Below are 19,481 nucleotides of genomic sequence, written 5' to 3'. Positions count from 1 at the left end.
TGTGCCTGATGTTTTGTTTTTTTTTTTTTTTTTTAATTTAAAAGTTACTATAAGATACACTATGTTGCCATGGCAAGTTTCCTTTCATCTACCTGTATGGAATTAATCCAATCTGGCTGGTATCTCAGCCTCCTCTTATCAGCGAGCACTTCCCCAGGAAACCTGTCCTGATTCTGTGAACACAAGGCATGTGCCAATAAGGTAAACCCATTTTAAGATTTAACTTTGGGATATTGCTGTATAAAAAGTCATTTACCAGCAGACTGTGCTTTGCCTGCAATCAAAATGAAGTTCACTGTAAGTATATGTAATACTTTCTCATAAAATTCTTAAGGCTGGACATTTTTAAAATTATTGTGATACTTTCTTGGCATCTGGTGAGTTACTTCTGATTTATGCAGGGATTATGGAGTGAAAATGCCAAATGGCTGGGGACTGCACAGGTGAAATGTCACTTTTGGCAGTGACTTCACTCTGTATGCCCACTCAAACCCAAAGGAGAGGAGTGCAAGATGCACCTGTAAACTTTGAAGGACAAAATTCTCTCCTTCACAGCTCATATCCAAGACAACAGTCTCCATAAGTTCTACAGAGTTTTGGCACAGCTGCCTGAGAGTGCATGACTGTGAAGCAGGGGGGTTTACAGCAGCCTGAAATTACATTGATACATTCCAAATTGTTAGTGCTAAATACTCCAAATCAAACTTAGATATTTCTCATAAAAATCCTCCTTTAAAGCAGATGACATTCAACATGACAGGGACTGTCTCCAAGAGAACAATGGCTCATAATAATAATTATTATAAAATCAATTATCATAGTAATAATATTAATTTTTTTTAAAAAAGATCTGCATTTTTGAGCAATCTCAGCAACAAAAAGCTCCCAAGCCCTGTACTCAGAGGCATGAGATCTCCCAAGAGACTCAAGGTGGAAAGTTCACTCTTTTAAACAAAATGTTGCAAAACAGCTTTTTCCAAGGAGTTTACTGAAATGGACCTGGATGTACTTTACAACCCACTGAGCCTAAATGATCTTTTTCCCTGTGCAAAGCACCCTGCTGGGGTTAAGAGGAATTTACAGGAACTGATGATCCAGCAGTGGGAGCTCATTAACAATAAATCCTTCTGCATATTTAAATACTATTCAGCTAGACCCCACTTCAGAGAAGTGCTGAGCATCTACACACAGGGTTCAACAGGAACTCAGCACCATTTCAAGACAGCAAAGAACCTGAGGGAAGCTAAGCAGCTGCAGTGTTAAAGCCTTCTGAATTTCAAATGTTCCTTTCAGGTTGTGATTGCTTCTCTTCTTGGAGTTTTCCTGGCTCCAGGTCTTGCTAACAGGGTAAGTTTGGAGCTTCCTGCAATTATTCACTGCTGCCATAAGAACCAGGGCCCTCAGCTACAGCCTCTAGAACACGTTTCTGAAAATAAAGTTGTCTTTTAAAGTCTGATACTTAGTAGAAGGCTGCATTAGGGTTTTTTAAATATATATACTTACATATATATATTACATATATATATATATAAACATAAAAGTATTTCAGTGCTTGATATATACAGGGGAAAAGACAGTTGCCAGATATGAAATAAAAAAGTCAGTGTTGAGATCAGCACGAATGCTGAAAATAATTCTGTGGAGAGAAAGAAGCACTGTGTGAATATTAACATGGACACAAAAAACAGTGAAATACTGTAAATAACCTTTTGCCTTTAAGCTCATCCTGAGGAAAAAGCAATAAGGCAATATTTTCCTTTCTTTTTTTTTTTTTTTTTTTTTTTTTGCAAGCTTGACTCTGAACAACCAGATTAGCCTTTACCTTCAAAGGAAGTTCTTCAGTGCCCTATGAAATAATGTCTTTTTTTCTACCCACTCTGAACAGGCATTCTAGCATGGGTGGGAATTGAGCAGTAATGTTCAAGCCTGTCTGGTTTTGCAAGGTGGAGGCATCAGGCACATGAAAACCAGGCCAAGATAGAGCCTGGATGTCAGGTTTTTGATAACAGGACTAAGACTTCCTAGCCTCCCCTCAACAGCCAGAAATTCTCTCCCCTTTCATCAGATCTTCAAGTGTAATAATTCCCCCAAACATGGTTACTGGAGCTATGGCTTTATTGAGAGAAAGACTACTGAGAATCCACAAAACTTGCTCCTTACCTCCTCTAAACCTTTTCAATAATTAGAAAGGGGAGACTTGGCACCCTCACCACCCTCTGACTGACATCGGGGTCATCACCAACGCACAGGAGAGCTCTGGGGACTGGAAATCTGTCTGGGACTTCACCTCTGTAAGTGGCTGCCACTAGAGTTTGAAAATCAAATGAAGAGCCAAAAATTTCAACAAAAGTTAAATTTTTTTAAAAGAGATGCTTAAAAAGTGTGTTCTGACTTTAACAGGGCTACGCTGCAACCAAGGTGTTTTCCAGAAACACCTGTATCATTTCTAAAATGGACAGGAGGGCTTTCCTCCCTCAAGAGTTTCCTGCAGCTCCTCAAGGAGATGAGGTAGGACAGTAAAGGACATCAATGACAAAGCTAAACCCTTGTCTCAAAAAAAAAAAAAAAAAAGTGTTCCTTCCCTAGAGAGGAGAAGAGGCTCCAAGAACTAGAGACAAGGTTCTCAGCAGGGCTGACTCACTCTACAAGTTTTGTCTTTCAAGAATTACACTTGAATCACCCTTCCCCATTATCAGAGATGGGCACAGGGGCTCAAAACTCCAGCTTTGTTTTTTCTAAATGTTGTTTTCTCTCTGATGCTTAGGGCTTTCCTCCTCAGCCACTTCCACCCGGGGGGAATCACTTCTTTATCTCATCAAACAGACTCCAAAGCTTGCGCCCATACGGAAAACGCATCCAAGCTCTGTGCAGAGGGATTCCTTCCTACCTGGCTTACCCAGCTGCTGGTGAGTGTGGCAGTAACAGCATTCTGAACACCACAGGAAACACCAACGAGATGATAGAGACTTCAGTGAACACAAGCAAGTTGATTTTTGAGATCCTGTGAATTCCCAGCACTTTTTATAAACTGGCGAATGTGCACGTAAGAAAAAGCAGGAGTGTCCCTCTCCTGCAGGCACCTGGAGACCAGGCTTCCTCAGAAAGGTTTTGGGCTCTAGCCATGGCCACAAGTGTGAGTGTTTTAGGCAATGTCTGGTATTTACAATACGTGGCTGCCCTTGTCCTGCCACAGCACAGCTGTGAGATTCAAAATGCCACCTGGCTTCTTAGATTTCTCTAAAAAGCCCAGCTCTGTTTTGAAATAGTATTTCGTGGTACATTTCCAACATTAAGTTGGAAGAATTTCAGCTACATTGTTCTCTTATTTTTTCAACCCAAATCTAATCAGTTTTTCCTTTCCTTTCAGGATCAAACTTCTTAATGCAAGATGTTGCATGTTTGCAAGTTGACATTAATCAACTGCCCGTCTATTACTGCCATTAATTATTCCTGGTGACGTTTTGACAAAGACAGCTCACACAAGTCTACCCAAGAAACAAGACTTTTCTCCTTGACAATCCTCTCTCAATCACATTTTCAATCATTTCTCTGTCTCCTCTTCTGCCCTGTGTGGAGGCTACTCTGCATCAGTAAAATTGATCATTACCCTACACCGGTCTGTGTTGTGTTTTTCCTAATCCTGTAGAAAAGTGCAAGCAATTCCACAAAGTTAATGTTCTTGCAGAATCCCAATTTTGGTATTCCAGCCCCAGGCTGTGCATTCTCCCAGTGGGATTTCACATGCTGCCTTGAGCAATTATTCATCTCTACTAAAAGGAATTGCTGCTACACCTGCTGCAAAACCATACTGAAGATAACATCTTCTCAAGTCCAGATTTATAGAAGTAGGCTTATTTTCATTTTGACTTCTCATTACCATACTACATGCTACAGGGTTTCCCTTTTAAACTAAGCATTGCAATTCAATATGGGCAGGGACAAGGAGACAGATGCAACCTTGCTCTGATCAACCCAGAAATCAAGCTGCAAATAAGAGAATTAATACATGTAGTAAATGCAGTTTGGAGTTGCTTCATCTACAACCACCACTTCAGTAACTGAGCCTGTCTGGAAAACACCAGACCTTCACCCCCCTCTTTCCTTGGTTGGCATTCAAAGGAGAAACTCCACACTTTACTCATGCAGGAACACTCAAGGGTTACTCAAAGCAGAGGACCCAGCAGTCTGAGCTGGAAGGAAAATTGTTTTGGGAGAGAATCCCCTCTTCTCTTCCAGCTTCACACTGTGTTTTCCTGAGATAAACCAGACACAGCTCTCTTCACTTATCCCATGATGTGTCACTGGGACATGGCTTTCTGGGGACCCTTGAGCCCTTGAGGACTTCAGGCCAGGCTCTGAAAGAGATGATGATTTAAAGTCCCTCAAGCCAGCAGGAATCTGACATGGGGAATTCCATGCTGGAGCATTATCTCACATCCCCAGCAGCCCAAGCCGTGCAGGGAAAGGGAACAACAGCCCTGCAGGGAAATTGGGACACCCCAAGATGGATTAAACAAGCAACCATAATCTCCTGGGCAGGCAACATCAGGTTACAGATCCTTCTGGACAGGGATGACACATGCTACAGCTCGATCTCATAGCACAAATTTCAACTGGGCAGCACAAAAAAATCACAGCAAGGTCCAGCTTCTCGACAGTAGCTTCAAGCACACTGATTCCATAGAGTCACATTTTTATCACAACATTACACCTTAGGATGCTAAAGCCACAAGCACTTTTTATGCCATGAAATGTTTAGATAACCATGTGTCCTACAGTAACAACTACAGCTTTACAGAAGACAGGGAATTCCCACTGAAACAAAGAAGCAAAGTCAATCTAGAGAAAGGGACTCTTTAAATTTAAGTAATCTTAAAATAATCACAACTTCACAGTGATTCCCTGCCACACAGACTTGGGTTTCACAAAAAACTAAGCTGAGCAATTTGACACAACACCCAAGTATTCAAAAACCTCCCTAACTGCATGTTTTCACTCTTTCAAGAAGTATTTACAACAGAACACAGAACACAAGATGAGGCAAGGTGAAAAAAAAATTAAATTTGCCACCTAAAATCACAAAGAGACATGCACAGACTTGCACACATATGTAATACTCCAGCTTAAGCTGCCAAGTCACTGCAGAACAATACTCAATGGCACTGCTGTGGTGGGGCCATATATTTTGGTGGGCCCTGTGGTAACACACAGCACATTTGGGAAGGTACAAAGGCTTTTCTTTGTTTTAAACACCAGGCAATCTCTGGTGTTAAGAGTGATGTGAAATTTCAAAAGCAATTAGTACATGTCAGAAAGTTACTGTGAAATATATTTAATTTTTCCCCTGCAAATGGCTTCTTATCTGATAACTATCAGAGCCTGGAAGGTCAAACTTTGCAGAACTACAAATTCCTTGTTAATTGAAGTGGTTACAGCAGGAAACAGATTTCAGTGCCATGCAGACAGGGATACAAATTGCCAAATAATTTGATTTCCACACTTAACCATTCCACACCTAATGCTGAAATCGTATATAAGGTGGACGGGGCACAGTGTTCACTCCACCTGCACAAGCACCAGCTCTGCAGTCAAGATGAAATTCACTGTGAGTATGCATGATGCTTTTTTTCCTTATAAACTAAACCTTTGATTCAAAACCATTGCCTTGATCTCTCAGGGGTGCTTCTGTCTCTCTAGAGCAAAAGAAGGTATTCTCAGAGGAGACTGTTCTCCTCCAGACCAGGAGACTCAGACTCTATTAACAAATCTGATGAAGCAGTAAGGATTTCTTTGACAGCCTAACGATGACTTTATTCCATCCAGAGGAGGCATAACCTGCTGCCAGTGCTTCTGCTAAAGCACAGCAGTGCTCCAATGGGTCAGCCACTTGCTTGTAATGCCTAAGGAGACAAAACTTTAATACCTTAAATTCTAGGGAAAAGCACAGGTGACTCTTCTTAGCTGAACACCTCAGCACCAGGTCAGGAAAAGGGCTCAAGGATGCTTATGAGCACCTGTGTCAGCCAGGCCTGCAGCTACACTTGACTCTTCCATTTTCATTTCAGATCGTGGCTACCGTCCTCCTTGGACTCTGGCTGGTTCCAGCCCTTGCTCAATATGTGAGTAGACAATATGTGAGGGTTCCCTGTGGCCCAGCTCTTCTTCTGCTGGAGCAGTGAATTTCTACAGCTTTGGGGGGCTGACTGACTAACTGGGAAGACTCAAAGCCTTGTTAATTTTGTGTTCTAGTTTCAGGACCAGGAGGGAATCCCTCAGGTCATAGACCCGGTGCAATCCCAAACTATCACCAAGCAAGTCACTGTCAATGGAGGCTTACAAGTTCTGGTCATCAACAGGCAGTGGCGTGTGGCCACCATCAAGCAGCAGAACAGCTTCAGGTCATGGAAAACCATCTGGAACTATGGATCTGTGAGTGGCCAGGAGCTTCCTCAGAAAACAGACAAGGAGGCGAGCTCCTATAAAGCTGAACAAAATCCAGGGCTTGCTTCGCTATTCTTTCCGTTTGGGTCTAAGTTTTGACATAAAAACCACCTCCATTTATTCCTTCCTTTAATGCAGACTTGATCCTACAGAAAACCTTAATTCCAACTTGTCCATAATTTCATTTTACAGGGCTTCATTGCAACCAAAGTGCAGACAGTTTGCTACGTTTCTGTCATGAACAGAGCAGAGATGCCCAGCTTTAATTCACTTCCTCAGCTGGCTGATTCCAACAGGGTAAGAAATTCCTTGCCAACAGCCCCACAATCTCACAGTGGATCCAAAGACTGAACTAAACACGCTTTGGAGAACTCACCAAGCTCTGAGTCACCATTCCAGAAACAGGAATGTGCCAGGCATTAAGCGGGTTAAGGCACTGATCTTTTTCTTTTATTTATCCTTAGAACCTGCTCTTCCCAGGACAACCTACCAAGCAGATCACATTCCAGGTCCAGGGACCTGTCCAAAACCTCCAGGCTTATGGACAAAACGTCGTTTCCATGTGCAATGGACTCCCCACCTACGTGGCCACTGAAACTTACGGTGAGTGCAAGCCAAGGAATTCTGGCTCTAATCAAGCAGGCTTCTTTTCCCCCTCTGGAGGGATAATGGGCAGAAGCTGCTGGTCCACCTAGAGATGGACACACATCAAGAGCCTCGGGTGATGCAGAAAGGGTTCAGCATCTCTGCAGAGCAGGACTGGAGCAGTGCTGAGTCACAGCTTCCATGAGTGACCCCATCAAAATCCCTACTGCTCCCTTCAGGGTTTGGGGACTGCAAAAGCGTCTGTCACTCACACAGAGAAAATATTTCTGTTGCAGTACTCATCACAAACATTGCTTGCCAGCTCTTGCTCTGGAGACCAGTGTAAATCAGCACTCCTGCTGGGGGTGCCATAACCATTTACTCTTTCTTTTCCTTTTCTTGTTTTTAAAGGACTCCAAAACACTTACAGTCAATCATGCACTAGACTTGATGTCCTGGGAGTTGTGGAGCTCCAGTATTGTCGTACCGATACCAACACCAATATTGATGCCAACATCCCTGTCAAGGGCTCAGTATCTTCCCTTCCCTGAGCCACGTACAGATGCTTGAGAGCTGCTGCACGATGCCCACCCTGATGCTGTTCTTCCCTGCATCTCCTCTTTTGAGAGGTTGCTCCTGATGATTTGGATGCTGAAACAGATCAATTGTAGACCTTATCTTTCCATTAAAGACCTTTAGCATGGATTAACTCTGGTTGTTTTCTCATTATTATTCCCTTTACCATATAAGAACACATCTAGAAATACAGTTGGAGGGCCTTTCTTCTGCCTCTTTTGAGGCTCTTTGAAAAGCTCAACACAGGGAACACCCAGATACACCTCTGGCAAGGATCAGAGTGTGGAGGTTAACAAGAAGTCCTACAGAATGAAAACCTTCCTTGCCCTTTTTAGGGAAAAATGTGTCTGCTTCAAAATCTTGATTCTCATGGCATGAAAGGTAGAAAGAAAAAAGGAAAATACAGTCAATTTTCCTTTTTTAATGGAAGAGCAATCTAACCTGTAGGATTTACAGGGTTAGTGTGTTGCAAAGACTCTGCCATCTTTTCAAGTGTATAGCAAGGACTGGATGTAGGCATCACAGCTCTCAGGTGGATGAAGCTTTCCTTCAAAGATGCACAGAAAATATTCATGCAAGAACTGATCCAGAGATGGGTCTCCACCACCTCTCTAGGCAAATTGCTGCAGTGGTTCACCACCTTTATAGTAAAGAACTTCCCAGTATCTAATCCAAATTTGCTCTAGTTTAAGACCATTAAAGCCCTGTTTTAGTTTAAAACCATTGCCCCTTGTCCTATGGCTCATGCCCAGCTTTTTGTCCAGCAGTACCCCCAAGTCCCTTTCCTCAGGGCTGCTCTCTATCACATCATCCCCCAGCATGTTTGGATAATGAGGATATAAATAATAGTGCAGGACCTTGCACTTGGCTTTGTGGAAACTCAGAATCCCACTTCTCCAGCTTGTCCAGGTCCCTCTGCATGACATCCCATCCCTCTGGCTTGTCAACCACACCAGTCTGCATAGTGTCACCAGCACACTGACTGAGGCTGGGCTCAATCCCCCTGTCCATGACATCAATGGAGACACTAAACAGCACTGGTCCCAGTAGAGACCTCTGAGGGACACCACTGGTCACCCATCTCCATCTGGACATGGAGCCACTGCCCACTGCCCTCTGGATGTGAGCATCCAGCCAATTCCTTATCCATAGAACAGTCCACCCATCACATCCGTATCTTTCCAACTTAAAAAGATGCCGTGGGGTCTTGTCAAAGGGCTTGCAGAAGGCCAAAGCAATGACATCCTCTCACCTTCCCTTGCACACTGATGCCAGGTTGGTCAGACAAAACTTGCAGCCTATCCTGAATCCAGGGACATGTAGAAAGAGCCTCTGTGCCTTCCACAGAGATACTCCCATATTCTTTTTTTTTTTTTTTTCACACACATGTCAGTCTGTGATTCTGCGATATCTCCTGCTTCTTTTTTGCTTTGTTTTTCCCTTTACAATTATTAAAAGGTTAAGTATATCCCTTAGTCAATAATGATTGAGCTAACAGAGGAAACCTGACCAGTGTTCCTCGGCCTCAAATCAAGAGAGGAAACATATTTTAATGTTTGGGTTTTGTTGTTTTGCTTTTTTTTCCTTTAATTTTAACATTTAACATTTAATTTTAATTTTAACTTTAATTTTAACAAGTAATGTGACCCTAAAAGAAAACTTATCTTCTAACCTGATATTTTCCAAAAGGATCAACAAAGCTTATGTATAGGCTGCTATGTGCAGTAACTTACTGTTGTTTTCTTTATTCTTTATTATAGCTAGTTTGTCTGTGCCTGAAAATATTGACTGTGATGTTTCTTGTGGCAGGGTAGAAAAGAATAAATTAATAGGGGTCCTTGTTTCAGAACACGATGTTCTAAAGTATAAACTGTGCCATTTGTGTTCTAAATAATGAAAGCTTTTGCTCCCTCTGAGGTTTTACAAAACCTTTTTTGGAGTGAGAAGAAAAAATGTTTCCTTTTATAAATGAAGGATATATGATATTTTACTGGTTTTGTCATCAGGGTTCATAAATCATTACCTGAGATATTAATTTTGATATTAAACTATTGGGATTTTTTAACCTAATGGACCAAGACAAATGCTAAGTGAAATAAGAAAACAACAGCTGTTCTCAACACCTTTAGCCTTTGCACAGTGGTGCTTGCAGGTAACCACAAAACCTGCTGTTTCAAGTTCCAACAGGACTTCCAAAAGGCTAATAAGATATTTTCACTGTTAAAAGTAAGCTTGTTGTAAATGGGTTATCCTCTTACATGTAGTCACATGAAAACCTTCTTGAGAACCACTGGAGATAAGGATGAAATGTCTCTCATTTTTTGGTGTTCTTTATAATGACTTACAGATTACCTGTTTATTTAAGGAACTTAGGAAGCACAGCAAGACTATAAACTTTGTTTCATGCCCTATTTACACAGGATACACTTCTGTTGAACAAGTGCGTTCTGGAACACATTTAGCAGCTTAGATTAATTAAAAAAAGACTGAACTAACAATTGATTGAAGTGTAAGCTTAGAAAGATCTGTTCCATTTTGAAATAGTATTTCCTGGTACATTTCCAACATTAAGTTGGAAGAATTTCAGCTACATTGTTCTCTTATTTTTTCAACCCAAATCTAATCAGTTTTTCCTTTCCTCTCAGGATCAAACTTCTTAATGCAAGATGTTGCATGTTTGCAAGTTGACATTAATCAACTGCCCGTCTATTACTGCCATTAATTATTCCTGGTGACGTTTTGACAAAGACAGCTCACACAAGTCTACCCAAGAAACAAGACTTTTCTCCTTGACAATCCTCTCTCAATCACATTTTCAATCATTTCTCTGTCTCCTCTTCTGCCCTGTGTGGAGGCTATTCTGCATCAGTAAAATTGATCATTACCCTACACTGGTCTGTGTTGTGTTTTTCCTAATCCTGTAGAAAAGTGCAAGCAATTCCACAAAGTTAATGTTCTTGCAGAATCCCAATTTTGGTATTCCAGCCCCAGGCTGTGCATTCTCCCAGTGGGATTTCACATGCTGCCTTGAGCAATTATTCATCTCTACTAAAAGGAATTGCTGCTACACCTGCTGCAAAACCATACTGAAGATAACATCTTCTCAAGTCCAGATTTATAGAAGTAGGCTTATTTTCATTTTAACTTCTCATTACCATACTACATGCTACAGGGTTTCCCTTTTAAGCTGAGCATTGCAATTCAATATGGGCAGGGACAAGGAGACAGATGCAACCTTGCTCTGATCAACCCAGAAATCAAGCTGCAAATAAGAGAATTAATACATGTAGTAAATGCAGTTTGGAGTTGCTTCATCTACAACCACCACTACAGTAACTGAGCCTCTCTGGAAAACACCAGAACTTCACATCCCCTCCTCCCTCCCAAGCCCTTAGTTGGCATTCCAAAGGTTTCCAAAACCTCTGTCTCTGACAGACCCTTTGCCCATGCAGAAACAGCCAAAGGTTACTTGACCTAAAGGATGAATCAGCCTGTTCTGTTCAGGAAAAATTTTTGGCTCCTCGATACCCAACTGAAAGTAAAAGCAAAGAAGACTCTTCACTTATCCTATGGCCTGAAAATGAGACATGAAATAAAATTCCAACGGGAGTGCACAAAAAAAAAAAACAACCAAACAAAAAAAAACCCCAAAAAAACCAAAACAAAAAAATCACAGCAAGGTCCAGCTTCTCGACAGTAGCTTCAAGCACACTGATTCCATAGAGTCACATTTTTATCACAACATTACACCTTAGGATGCTAAAGCCACAAGCACTTTTTATGCCATGAAATGTTTAGATAACCATGTGTCCTACAGTAACAACTACAGCTTTACAGAAGACAGGGAATTCCCACTGAAACAAAGAAGCAAAGTCAATCTAGAGAAAGGGACTCTTTAAATTTAAGTAATCTTAAAATAATCACAACTTCACAGTGATTCCCTGCCACACAGACTTGGGTTACACAAAAAACTAAGCTGAGCAATTTGACACAACACCCAAGTATTCAAAAACCTCCCTAACTGGATGTTTTCACTCTTTCAAGAAGTATTTACAACAGAACACAGAACACAAGATGAGGCAAGGTGAAAAAAAATTAAATTTGCCACCTAAAATCACAAAGAGACATGCACAGACTTGCACACATATGTAATACTCCAGCTTGAGCTGCCAAGTCACTGCAGAACAATACTCAATGGCATTGCTGTGGTGGGGCCATATATTTTGGTGGGCCCTGTGGTAACACAGCACATTTGGGAAGGTACAAAGGCTTTTCTTTGTTTTAAACACCAGGCAATCTCTGGTGTTAAGTGTGATGTGAAATTTCAAAAGCAATTAGTACATGTCAGAAAGTTACTGTGAAATATATTTAATTTTTCCCCTGCAAATGGCTTCTTATCTGATAACTATCAGAGCCTGGAAGGTCAAACTTTGCAGAACTACAAATTCCTCGTTAATTGAAGTGGTTACAGCAGGAAACAGATTTCAGTGACATGCAGACAGGGATACAAATTGCCAAATAATTTGATTTCCACACTTAACCATTCCACACCTAATGCTGAAATCGTATATAAGGTGGACGGGGCACAGTGTTCACTCCACCTGCACAAGCACCAGCTCTGCAGTCAAGATGAAATTCACTGTGAGTATGCATGATGCTTTTTTTCCTTATAAACTAAACCTTTGATTCAAAACCATTGCCTTGATCTCTCAGGGGTGCTTCTGTCTCTCTAGAGCAAAAGAAGGTATTCTCAGAGGAGACTGTTCTCCTCCAGACCAGGAGACTCAGACTCTATTAACAAATCTGATGAAGCAGTAAGGATTTCTTTGACAGCCTAACGATGACTTTATTCCATCTAGAGGAGGCATAACCTGCTGCCAGTGCTCTGCTAAAGCACGGCAGTGCTCCAATGGGTCAGCCACTTGCTTGTAATGCCTAAGGAGACAAAACTTTAATACCTTAAATTCTAGGGAAAAGCACAGGTGACTCTTCTTAGCTGAACACCTCAGCACCAGGTCAGGAAAAGGGCTCAAGGATGCTTATGAGCACCTGTGTCAGCCAGGCCTGCAGCTACACTTGACTCTTCCATTTTCATTTCAGATCGTGGCTACCGTCCTCCTTGGACTCTGGCTGGTTCCAGCCCTTGCTCAATATGTGAGTAGACAATATGTGAGGGTTCCCTGTGGCCCAGCTCTTTTTCTGCTGGAGCAGTAAATTTCTACAGCTTTGGGGGGCTGACTGACTAACTGGGAAGACTCAAAGCCTTGTTAATTTTGTGTTCTAGTTTCAGGACCAGGAGGGAATCCCTCAGGTCATAGACCCGGTGCAATCCCAAACTATCACCAAGCAAGTCACTGTCAATGGAGGCTTACAAGTTCTGGTCATCAACAGGCAGTGGCGTGTGGCCACCATCAAGCAGCAGAACAGCTTCAGGTCATGGAAAACCATCTGGAACTATGGATCTGTGAGTGGCCAGGAGCTTCCTCAGAAAACAGACAAGGAGGCGAGCTCCTATAAAGCTGAACAAAATCCAGGGCTTGCTTTGCTATTCTTTCCGTTTGGGTCTAAGTTTTGACATAAAAACCACCTCCATTTATTCCTTCCTTTAATGCAGACTTGATCCTACAGAAAACCTTAATTCCAACTTGTCCATAATTTCATTTTACAGGGCTTCATTGCAACTAAAGTGCAGACAGTTTGCTACGTTTCTGTCATGAACAGAGCAGAGATGCCCAGCTTTAATTCACTTCCTCAGCTGGCTGATTCCAACAGGGTAAGAAATTCCTTGCCAACAGCCCCACAATCTCACAGTGGATCCAAAGACTGAACTAAACACGCTTTGGAGAACTCACCAAGCTCTGAGTCACCATTCCAGAAACAGGAATGTGCCAAGTATTAAGTGGGTCAAGGCACTGATCTTTTTCTTTTATTTATCCTTAGAACCTGCTCTTCCCAGGACAACCTACCAAGCAGATCACATTCCAGGTCCAGGGACCTGTCCAAAACCTCCAGGCTTATGGACAAAACGTCGTTTCCATGTGCAATGGACTCCCCACCTACGTGGCCACTGAAACTTACGGTGAGTGCAAGCCAAGGAATTCTGGCTCTAATCAAGCAGGCTTCTTTTCCCCCTCTGGAGGGATAATGGGCAGAAGCTGCTGGTCCACCTAGAGATGGACACACATCAAGAGCCTCGGGTGATGCAGAAAGGGTTCAGCATCTCTGCAGAGCAGGACTGGAGCAGAGCTGAGTCACAGCTTCCATGAGTGACCCCATCAAAATCCCTACTGCTCCCTTCAGGGTTTGGGGACTGCAAAAGCGTCTGTCACTCACACAGAGAAAATATTTCTGTTGCAGTACTCATCACAAACATTGCTTGCCAGCTCTTGCTCTGGAGACCAGTGTAAATCAGCACTCCTGCTGGGGGTGCCATAACCATTTACTCTTTCTTTTCCTTTTCTTGTTTTTAAAGGACTCCAAAACACTTACAGTCAATCATGCACTAGACTTGATGTCCTGGGAGTTGTGGAGCTCCAGTATTGTCGTACCGATACCAACACCAATATTGATGCCAACATCCCTGTCAAGGGCTCAGTATCTTCCCTTCCCTGAGCCACGTACAGATGCTTGAGAGCTGCTGCACGATGCCCACCCTGATGCTGTTCTTCCCTGCATCTCCTCTTTTGAGAGGTTGCTCCTGATGATTTGGATGCTGAAACAGATCAATTGTTGACCTTATCTTTCCATTAAAGACCTTTAGCATGGATTAACTCTGGTTGTTTTCTCATTATTATTCCCTTTACCATATAAGAACACATCTAGGAGGGCCTTTCTTCTGCCCCTTTTGAGGCTCGTCGAAAAGCTCAGCAGAGATTTGACAAAGTCTTTATGTCAGATTTATCAGCTCCAGGCTAAAGAGAAAAAAGCCCCTCTCTACTTTGAAGTAGGGTACATCAAGCTTGCTGTCAGATGTAACCTGTTTTATTTTAAACAGGTTGGTTCTGGGAGGATGTGTTCATCTTGGACTGTTGTGACAATTTTCCCCTCCTCAGTCCTGCAGAGGGACACCCGAGTCCCAATTTCTTACCCAGTCAAGGCACTGTCATCATGTAGGATACAAGTCCCTAGCATTTGGAGGTAAAGAAGTTTAGAGAGGAATTAAGGTTCAACTTTTTAAAAGGAGCAGGCCCTTGAAACACTAAAGCTTCAGTAAGGGGAGGTTCCTGCCAATCAAGGCTATTAAGATCAAGCCTGACTATTTCCTAACAAAAAGGGCAGAATGCCCTGGCTCATCCAGGGAAATACAAGTCTGTATTTCAGAAGAATATCAGCCATGGAACATCCCTTGGCTTTTAGTACCCTCTTCACCAATCCCAAGAGGTTTTATTCTGTACCAGTTTGGAAGTATCTAAAGTTCACTTTGGCACATTTTGGGAAAAAGCATCTGAATTATCTGGATTAGTACACATCATCCTAGCAATTGAGACAGACAGTCGTCTATTTTCACTTATTTTCAGTAATTAAAGACTATCCTAACCAGACCTTTCAGTTCTTGTGATGCTCAACTTCGCCCTCTTAGAGGCATTTCTCTGTTCAACTCCCTTTCCTTGGAAAGGAAATTTTGGTAGCAGAATGTGCATTTTAATGCACTTAATTTTGCAGCAGAGGCAAATAAAATCAAAGTCAGGCAAAAGCAAGATTTAAGGGAGTTCTTGATTCCTTGGAAAATTTGAGTAATCCAGGGAAGAAAAAAGCCTTCTTGGCCACTGGGTGTCAGCTTTGAGTTACAAGTTGTACAATTGAGATGTAAATGCACTCAACTCGTACCCGGAGATGCTCATTGTCCTGCACCACACATAGCAGAGTAACTGCTCATAGTAGCAGAACTGTGCTGAATTACACCATCTGAAAAAAACCTGCCAGTGACTTGAAGGCCATGTCTTCACTGAAGAGAGGGAAGAAATTCCTAATATTGATTAGCACAGAAAAGTTTTTACCCCTCAATCATCCATGCAGGCTGCTGTAACAGCTTGCTGAGGTTTGAGATCTCAGTACAAGCCATGATCCATCATGCAGCTCAGATTTGTGAGCCAAAGGGAACCACTGTCAAACGGGTGCTCACCAAACCTACACGATGCTGTCCTGTACTACATCTGACCTGCATCTTTCATGCAAATCTCTAATCTTTCATCTTTCGCACCAAGGGTAAAACACACCCCGTTTCTCCCAGAACTGTTAGCTCTTTCACACAGATCTCTTGTCTTCATAATATTTTTGTTTCTAGCCTGTTTGGTGAGGGAGAACCAGGCAGAATGTCTACACCCCTTCTTGAGCCTCAGAGGAGGTTTCTATTATGGAGCTGAAGAAAATCATAGCAAGGTGTTTCACTACATCATCAGCTCTTTCTACCTCAGAGCACTCTCAGCTTCATCTGGTGCCTCATTCTTTGGCTTCTCCCCAAGATTTCCTGAGCCCTCTGTCAGTCTGAACCCAACAATCTATAAAGAGAAACTCGTCTTCTCCTCTTCCATTCCCTCTGCTAACTTTAGGCCAGAGTTATTTTCCCAAGGTGCAGCTTTTTTTGTTTGCTTGTTTCTAAAACTCTACATACTTACTCAGCTCAAGGCTAGCAAGAAACAAACAAAATTGATTTTCATTCTGATTTTAATCTCCAGGGAGGCAAGCCTATGATGAGAAAATATTTTATCAGGCTCTAGTAAGAGCCTGCCCTAAATATTTTTCTGAAGTTGCTCAAGAAACTACATACTGTTTAGCTTTTTTGTTTGGTTTTTTTTTTTTTTTTCTTAAAAACAACAACAACAACAACAAAACAGTCTATGGACAACAAAATCCATAGACCAATCCCATACACAAAACTCTCAGTGTATAATCCTATTATTTGTACAACTCAAACTGCACCCCTATAAGCAGATTTAGTCCCAAAACACCTACAGGAAATTTTAAAACCCCCAGACTCCCTGTTACTTACCTGACACATCCATGCTGACTACATCTTCACACTTAAATATTTCCCAGCAGCCTCATCTGGCAGGATTGGTGCAACCAGCTCACTCAGGTGTGCAAACCAGCAAGTGGCAGCTGCACCTCATTTCCACAACTACCCAGACAGGACCTGCCCCCCTCACATGATGCCCACCCACGTCTGGTGCTGGTGCTAAACCCCAGTTTGGGCAGCATCACAGCTACCTCAGCAGTAGGCTCTGACTTTTGTGCTTTATTTCTGTTTGCTGTAGAAAACCTGATACCCTGACACAGATCTTTTACCTATGCAGCTGTTGCTTTTCTTTCAGTCTTCAGAGAGAAATTGAAAGACTCACACTGGCATTCTCAGCTCCCCTTGAGTTTCCATCTGCTAAGCACCTGGATCTGCTCTTACCTAGCCCTAGAGAAGCTTTGACTTCCAAGGGATCTCCAGTTCCTGATCAGGATCTGACAGCAGGACTGAGGAGGTACTGTAATACCTACTATATCACCCACAGGAGAGGTGATGGAGCTGGTTTATTTCCTGAGCACAGTCAGGTGTGGGAGGGGAAACACTCCCAAACTCTTGACTGATTTGTTATCCAGATGTTTCCACTTCTGTCAAAAGTCAAAAGCAAATCATGCTGTTTATCATTTTCCCTTGAAACCTGTCCTGCTGCTTTTCCTCATCATTCCTCAGATTGTTTACTTTTGCTAAGAATTTTTATAAGAACCATTTAAATCTGTAAGCAATAAAGATCAGCTTGAAAGCCTGAATCAAGTGAACTTGCATCCCATCAGAAACCTGACCTGAACCCCCCCACAGTTGATGCAACACCCCTGAAACTGCTCCAGTAACCAGTAATTAGTACTGGGAGAACAGGTGCCTTGCTTTAGCCTGAGAGGATGTCAGAGGCCAGGCTGGAAGCCTTTGCTTTTAGCTTTTAGCTTTTGCTGGTGTGTGCATCTCTGTGACTGAGGAAGGCTTTTTCTTTTTACTTGTCCTGCTCAGGCATTGGACTTTGTGGTGCTGTTCAGGAAAGGAGACAGAAAAAACAAGTGTGTCTGAAGTTATGTTTTCTAGCAAGTTTTCTTGGAAGAGGGAGGCTTTAGGTAAAAGCAAAGAGTGTCTGCAAAGAGGAAAGCCTGTTTGGAAAACCTGTTTCATAGGCTCAGTTCTCCTCAGGACTGAGTCAATACAAAGGATGAAACCTACTGCGGTTTGTCGCTTTGGTGAAGCTCCTGCAGGGTTTAAAAGGTTTTTTAATTCAGGTACTGCCTAAGTGGGAAGCACAGATGTCTGTGCACAGGGCTGCGTGACTGCTGTGAGCAAACCGAGGGTGATACCTGTGGGTGTTGTGCTTTGGGCTGTGCTGAAAACCAGACTCCAGTCAGTTCGCGTTTTTGCCACAAGGTGGCATCCTCTGAGCTTTTTTTGCTAAGGAAAAATAAAACTTAACCATCCTTAATAATAACAATAATAATTAAGGAAGGGAGAAAACCTCAAACCCTCCCTGTATTTTCTGAAGTCTGTGACAAAGCGAGTTTTGTTGGGAAGCTGCTCCTTCTCTCGCGAAACAATGGTGCTGCTTTCAGAGAGCTGCAAGTGAGACTGAGGGTCAAGTCCCTTTAAAAAAAAAAAAAAGTGAAATACAGTATTGTGCATCTTGAAATCTGAAACCAAGAAACAGAAGTGCAAGGGAAACAAGGGGGAAAGTCTTGCAATTCCTGAGGACAACTCTTGCAAGTGGAGTTTTAAGGATTAAAATACAGATATTTACATTTAAAGGTCATTGGATGGCTTTTGTGAAGAAACCTGTGAAATAAAGGAGCCTTGGAAGAAGAGATTGCTTTTTCTCCTCCTCTCTGGATATAATGGCCATTGCAAGGCAAAGCATCTTGAGATTTGGCTTCAAATGTCTCTTCCTAGCAATTTTTATGCTAGCCTGTGATGGACAAGGTGGAAAGAGAGAGAATGGTGGTCCTGCCTGTTACGGAGGATTTGATTTGTATTTCATTCTAGACAAGTAAGTCAGTTCTACTCTGCTCTTTTTTTAAGAAATCTTTCTCCAAGCATGAACTGGAATGGCACATTCTGATACCAAGGAGGCTGCCTTTGGACTTAAATTTTGTAGAAGTCAGTGTGTCCCAGAGGGACCTGCAAAACTCCCTACTACTCTCGTTTGTTTTTGTTAAATTCTTTGATGAGCCTGGTGTATAATCGCGTTGTGTTCTGTAAATCCAATTGCTATAAATTTTCCTGTGGCTGATACAGGAGCCTTATTGTGTACTTGACCCTGTAGTTTCAGAAAAGAGTGGCTGGGAGAAGGGCAGTGCCCTGGTCACCTCTGGTTTCCCTGTGAACTGGGAAGGTTGAGGCAGGGGTTGGAGATTTGCTATTGCAGGCATCAGTTCTGTAGCTGAGAAGGGGGAGGAAATGCTCGCCTGCCCAGAGGTCTGCTTCTGTACTGCTTGGTTCTTTGCTCTGCACTTTCCAGAGCAGCAACTTGCAGGTAAAAACCTGGCTCTGGGAAGTGGTTATTGCCTTTGAAAAGTCTGGTTTTGGCTGTTGTGAAGGAAAACATCTAGAGTGCCTTACTTGAGAGCTTTATTTTCTCTAGGCTGAGTCACATTTTCTTTGTTTCCTGTTAATCAAATGCATGTTTTGACTGCTTAACTGTTTATACAGCAGATAACTTCCTACCTCACTTTTTTCATCACTAATTGTGATGGTGTCATCATCCTGGCACTGGTGAGTTTTCCTCTTCATGAGCCTTCAGATTGTAGCTGGGGCAATGTGAAATAGGTACATGCTGAGCTCTGAAAAGCTTCTGATTGAAGTAATACAGCAATTTAGAAAAACCCAGAAAAACTACTAGCTAAAACAGTTCTCCAAA

At 42.3% G+C, this 19,481-nt stretch overlaps 4 protein-coding genes across 4 annotated transcripts in view; all 4 read left to right on the top strand.

Moving 5' to 3' along the window:
* Positions 1–229: 229 nt before the first annotated feature.
* On the top strand, positions 230–3,611 carry LOC139788852 (gastrokine-1-like). The gene is made up of 6 exons (XM_071729140.1): positions 230–297; positions 1,294–1,347; positions 2,187–2,291; positions 2,401–2,508; positions 2,765–2,906; positions 3,368–3,611. Exons 1-6 carry the CDS (start codon positions 286–288, stop codon positions 3,442–3,444), a joined length of 498 nt encoding a protein of 165 aa, XP_071585241.1. The 5' UTR covers positions 230–285; the 3' UTR covers positions 3,445–3,611.
* A 1,939-nt stretch (positions 3,612–5,550) lies between these two features.
* LOC139788758 (gastrokine-1-like) lies at positions 5,551–7,735 on the top strand. Its single transcript, XM_071728952.1, has 6 exons — positions 5,551–5,605; positions 6,066–6,119; positions 6,250–6,429; positions 6,634–6,738; positions 6,906–7,044; positions 7,438–7,735. Exons 1-6 carry the CDS (start codon positions 5,594–5,596, stop codon positions 7,575–7,577), a joined length of 630 nt encoding a protein of 209 aa, XP_071585053.1. The 5' UTR covers positions 5,551–5,593; the 3' UTR covers positions 7,578–7,735.
* A 4,452-nt stretch (positions 7,736–12,187) lies between these two features.
* Positions 12,188–14,372, top strand: GKN1 (gastrokine 1). Its single transcript, XM_071728950.1, has 6 exons — positions 12,188–12,243; positions 12,703–12,756; positions 12,887–13,066; positions 13,271–13,375; positions 13,543–13,681; positions 14,075–14,372. Exons 1-6 carry the CDS (start codon positions 12,232–12,234, stop codon positions 14,212–14,214), a joined length of 630 nt encoding a protein of 209 aa, XP_071585051.1. The 5' UTR covers positions 12,188–12,231; the 3' UTR covers positions 14,215–14,372.
* A 3,901-nt stretch (positions 14,373–18,273) lies between these two features.
* ANTXR1 (ANTXR cell adhesion molecule 1) overlaps positions 18,274–19,481 on the top strand; it is a 62,993-nt gene continuing 61,785 nt past the window's right edge. Inside the window, exon 1 of the mRNA XM_071728951.1 lies at positions 18,274–18,611. Within this exon, the coding sequence (XP_071585052.1) occupies positions 18,460–18,611 (152 nt within the window). The 5' untranslated portion in view covers positions 18,274–18,459. The remainder of the gene's footprint in view (positions 18,612–19,481) is intronic.

Source organism: Heliangelus exortis, chromosome 30 (assembly GCF_036169615.1).
Source record: "Heliangelus exortis chromosome 30, bHelExo1.hap1, whole genome shotgun sequence".
Lineage (NCBI taxonomy): Eukaryota > Metazoa > Chordata > Aves > Apodiformes > Trochilidae > Heliangelus > Heliangelus exortis.
Note: the sequence above shows the minus strand (reverse complement) of the source record. Positions and strands in the feature narration are given on the sequence as shown.

What these genes read in the sequence shown, in the direction of transcription:
- LOC139788852 (XM_071729140.1), top strand. An exon ending in CTCCAGGTCTTGCTAACAGG is followed by an intron (nt 1,348 to 2,186) that starts GTAAGTTTGGAG and finishes TTCAATAATTAG; the next exon opens with AAAGGGGAGACTTGGCACCC. An exon ending in CCTGGCTTACCCAGCTGCTG is followed by an intron (nt 2,907 to 3,367) that starts GTGAGTGTGGCA and finishes CTTTCCTTTCAG; the next exon opens with GATCAAACTTCTTAATGCAA.
- LOC139788758 (XM_071728952.1), top strand. An exon ending in CCATCTGGAACTATGGATCT is followed by an intron (nt 6,430 to 6,633) that starts GTGAGTGGCCAG and finishes TTCATTTTACAG; the next exon opens with GGCTTCATTGCAACCAAAGT. An exon ending in AGCTGGCTGATTCCAACAGG is followed by an intron (nt 6,739 to 6,905) that starts GTAAGAAATTCC and finishes ATTTATCCTTAG; the next exon opens with AACCTGCTCTTCCCAGGACA.
- GKN1 (XM_071728950.1), top strand. An exon ending in TTCCAGCCCTTGCTCAATAT is followed by an intron (nt 12,757 to 12,886) that starts GTGAGTAGACAA and finishes TTTGTGTTCTAG; the next exon opens with TTTCAGGACCAGGAGGGAAT. An exon ending in CCATCTGGAACTATGGATCT is followed by an intron (nt 13,067 to 13,270) that starts GTGAGTGGCCAG and finishes TTCATTTTACAG; the next exon opens with GGCTTCATTGCAACTAAAGT.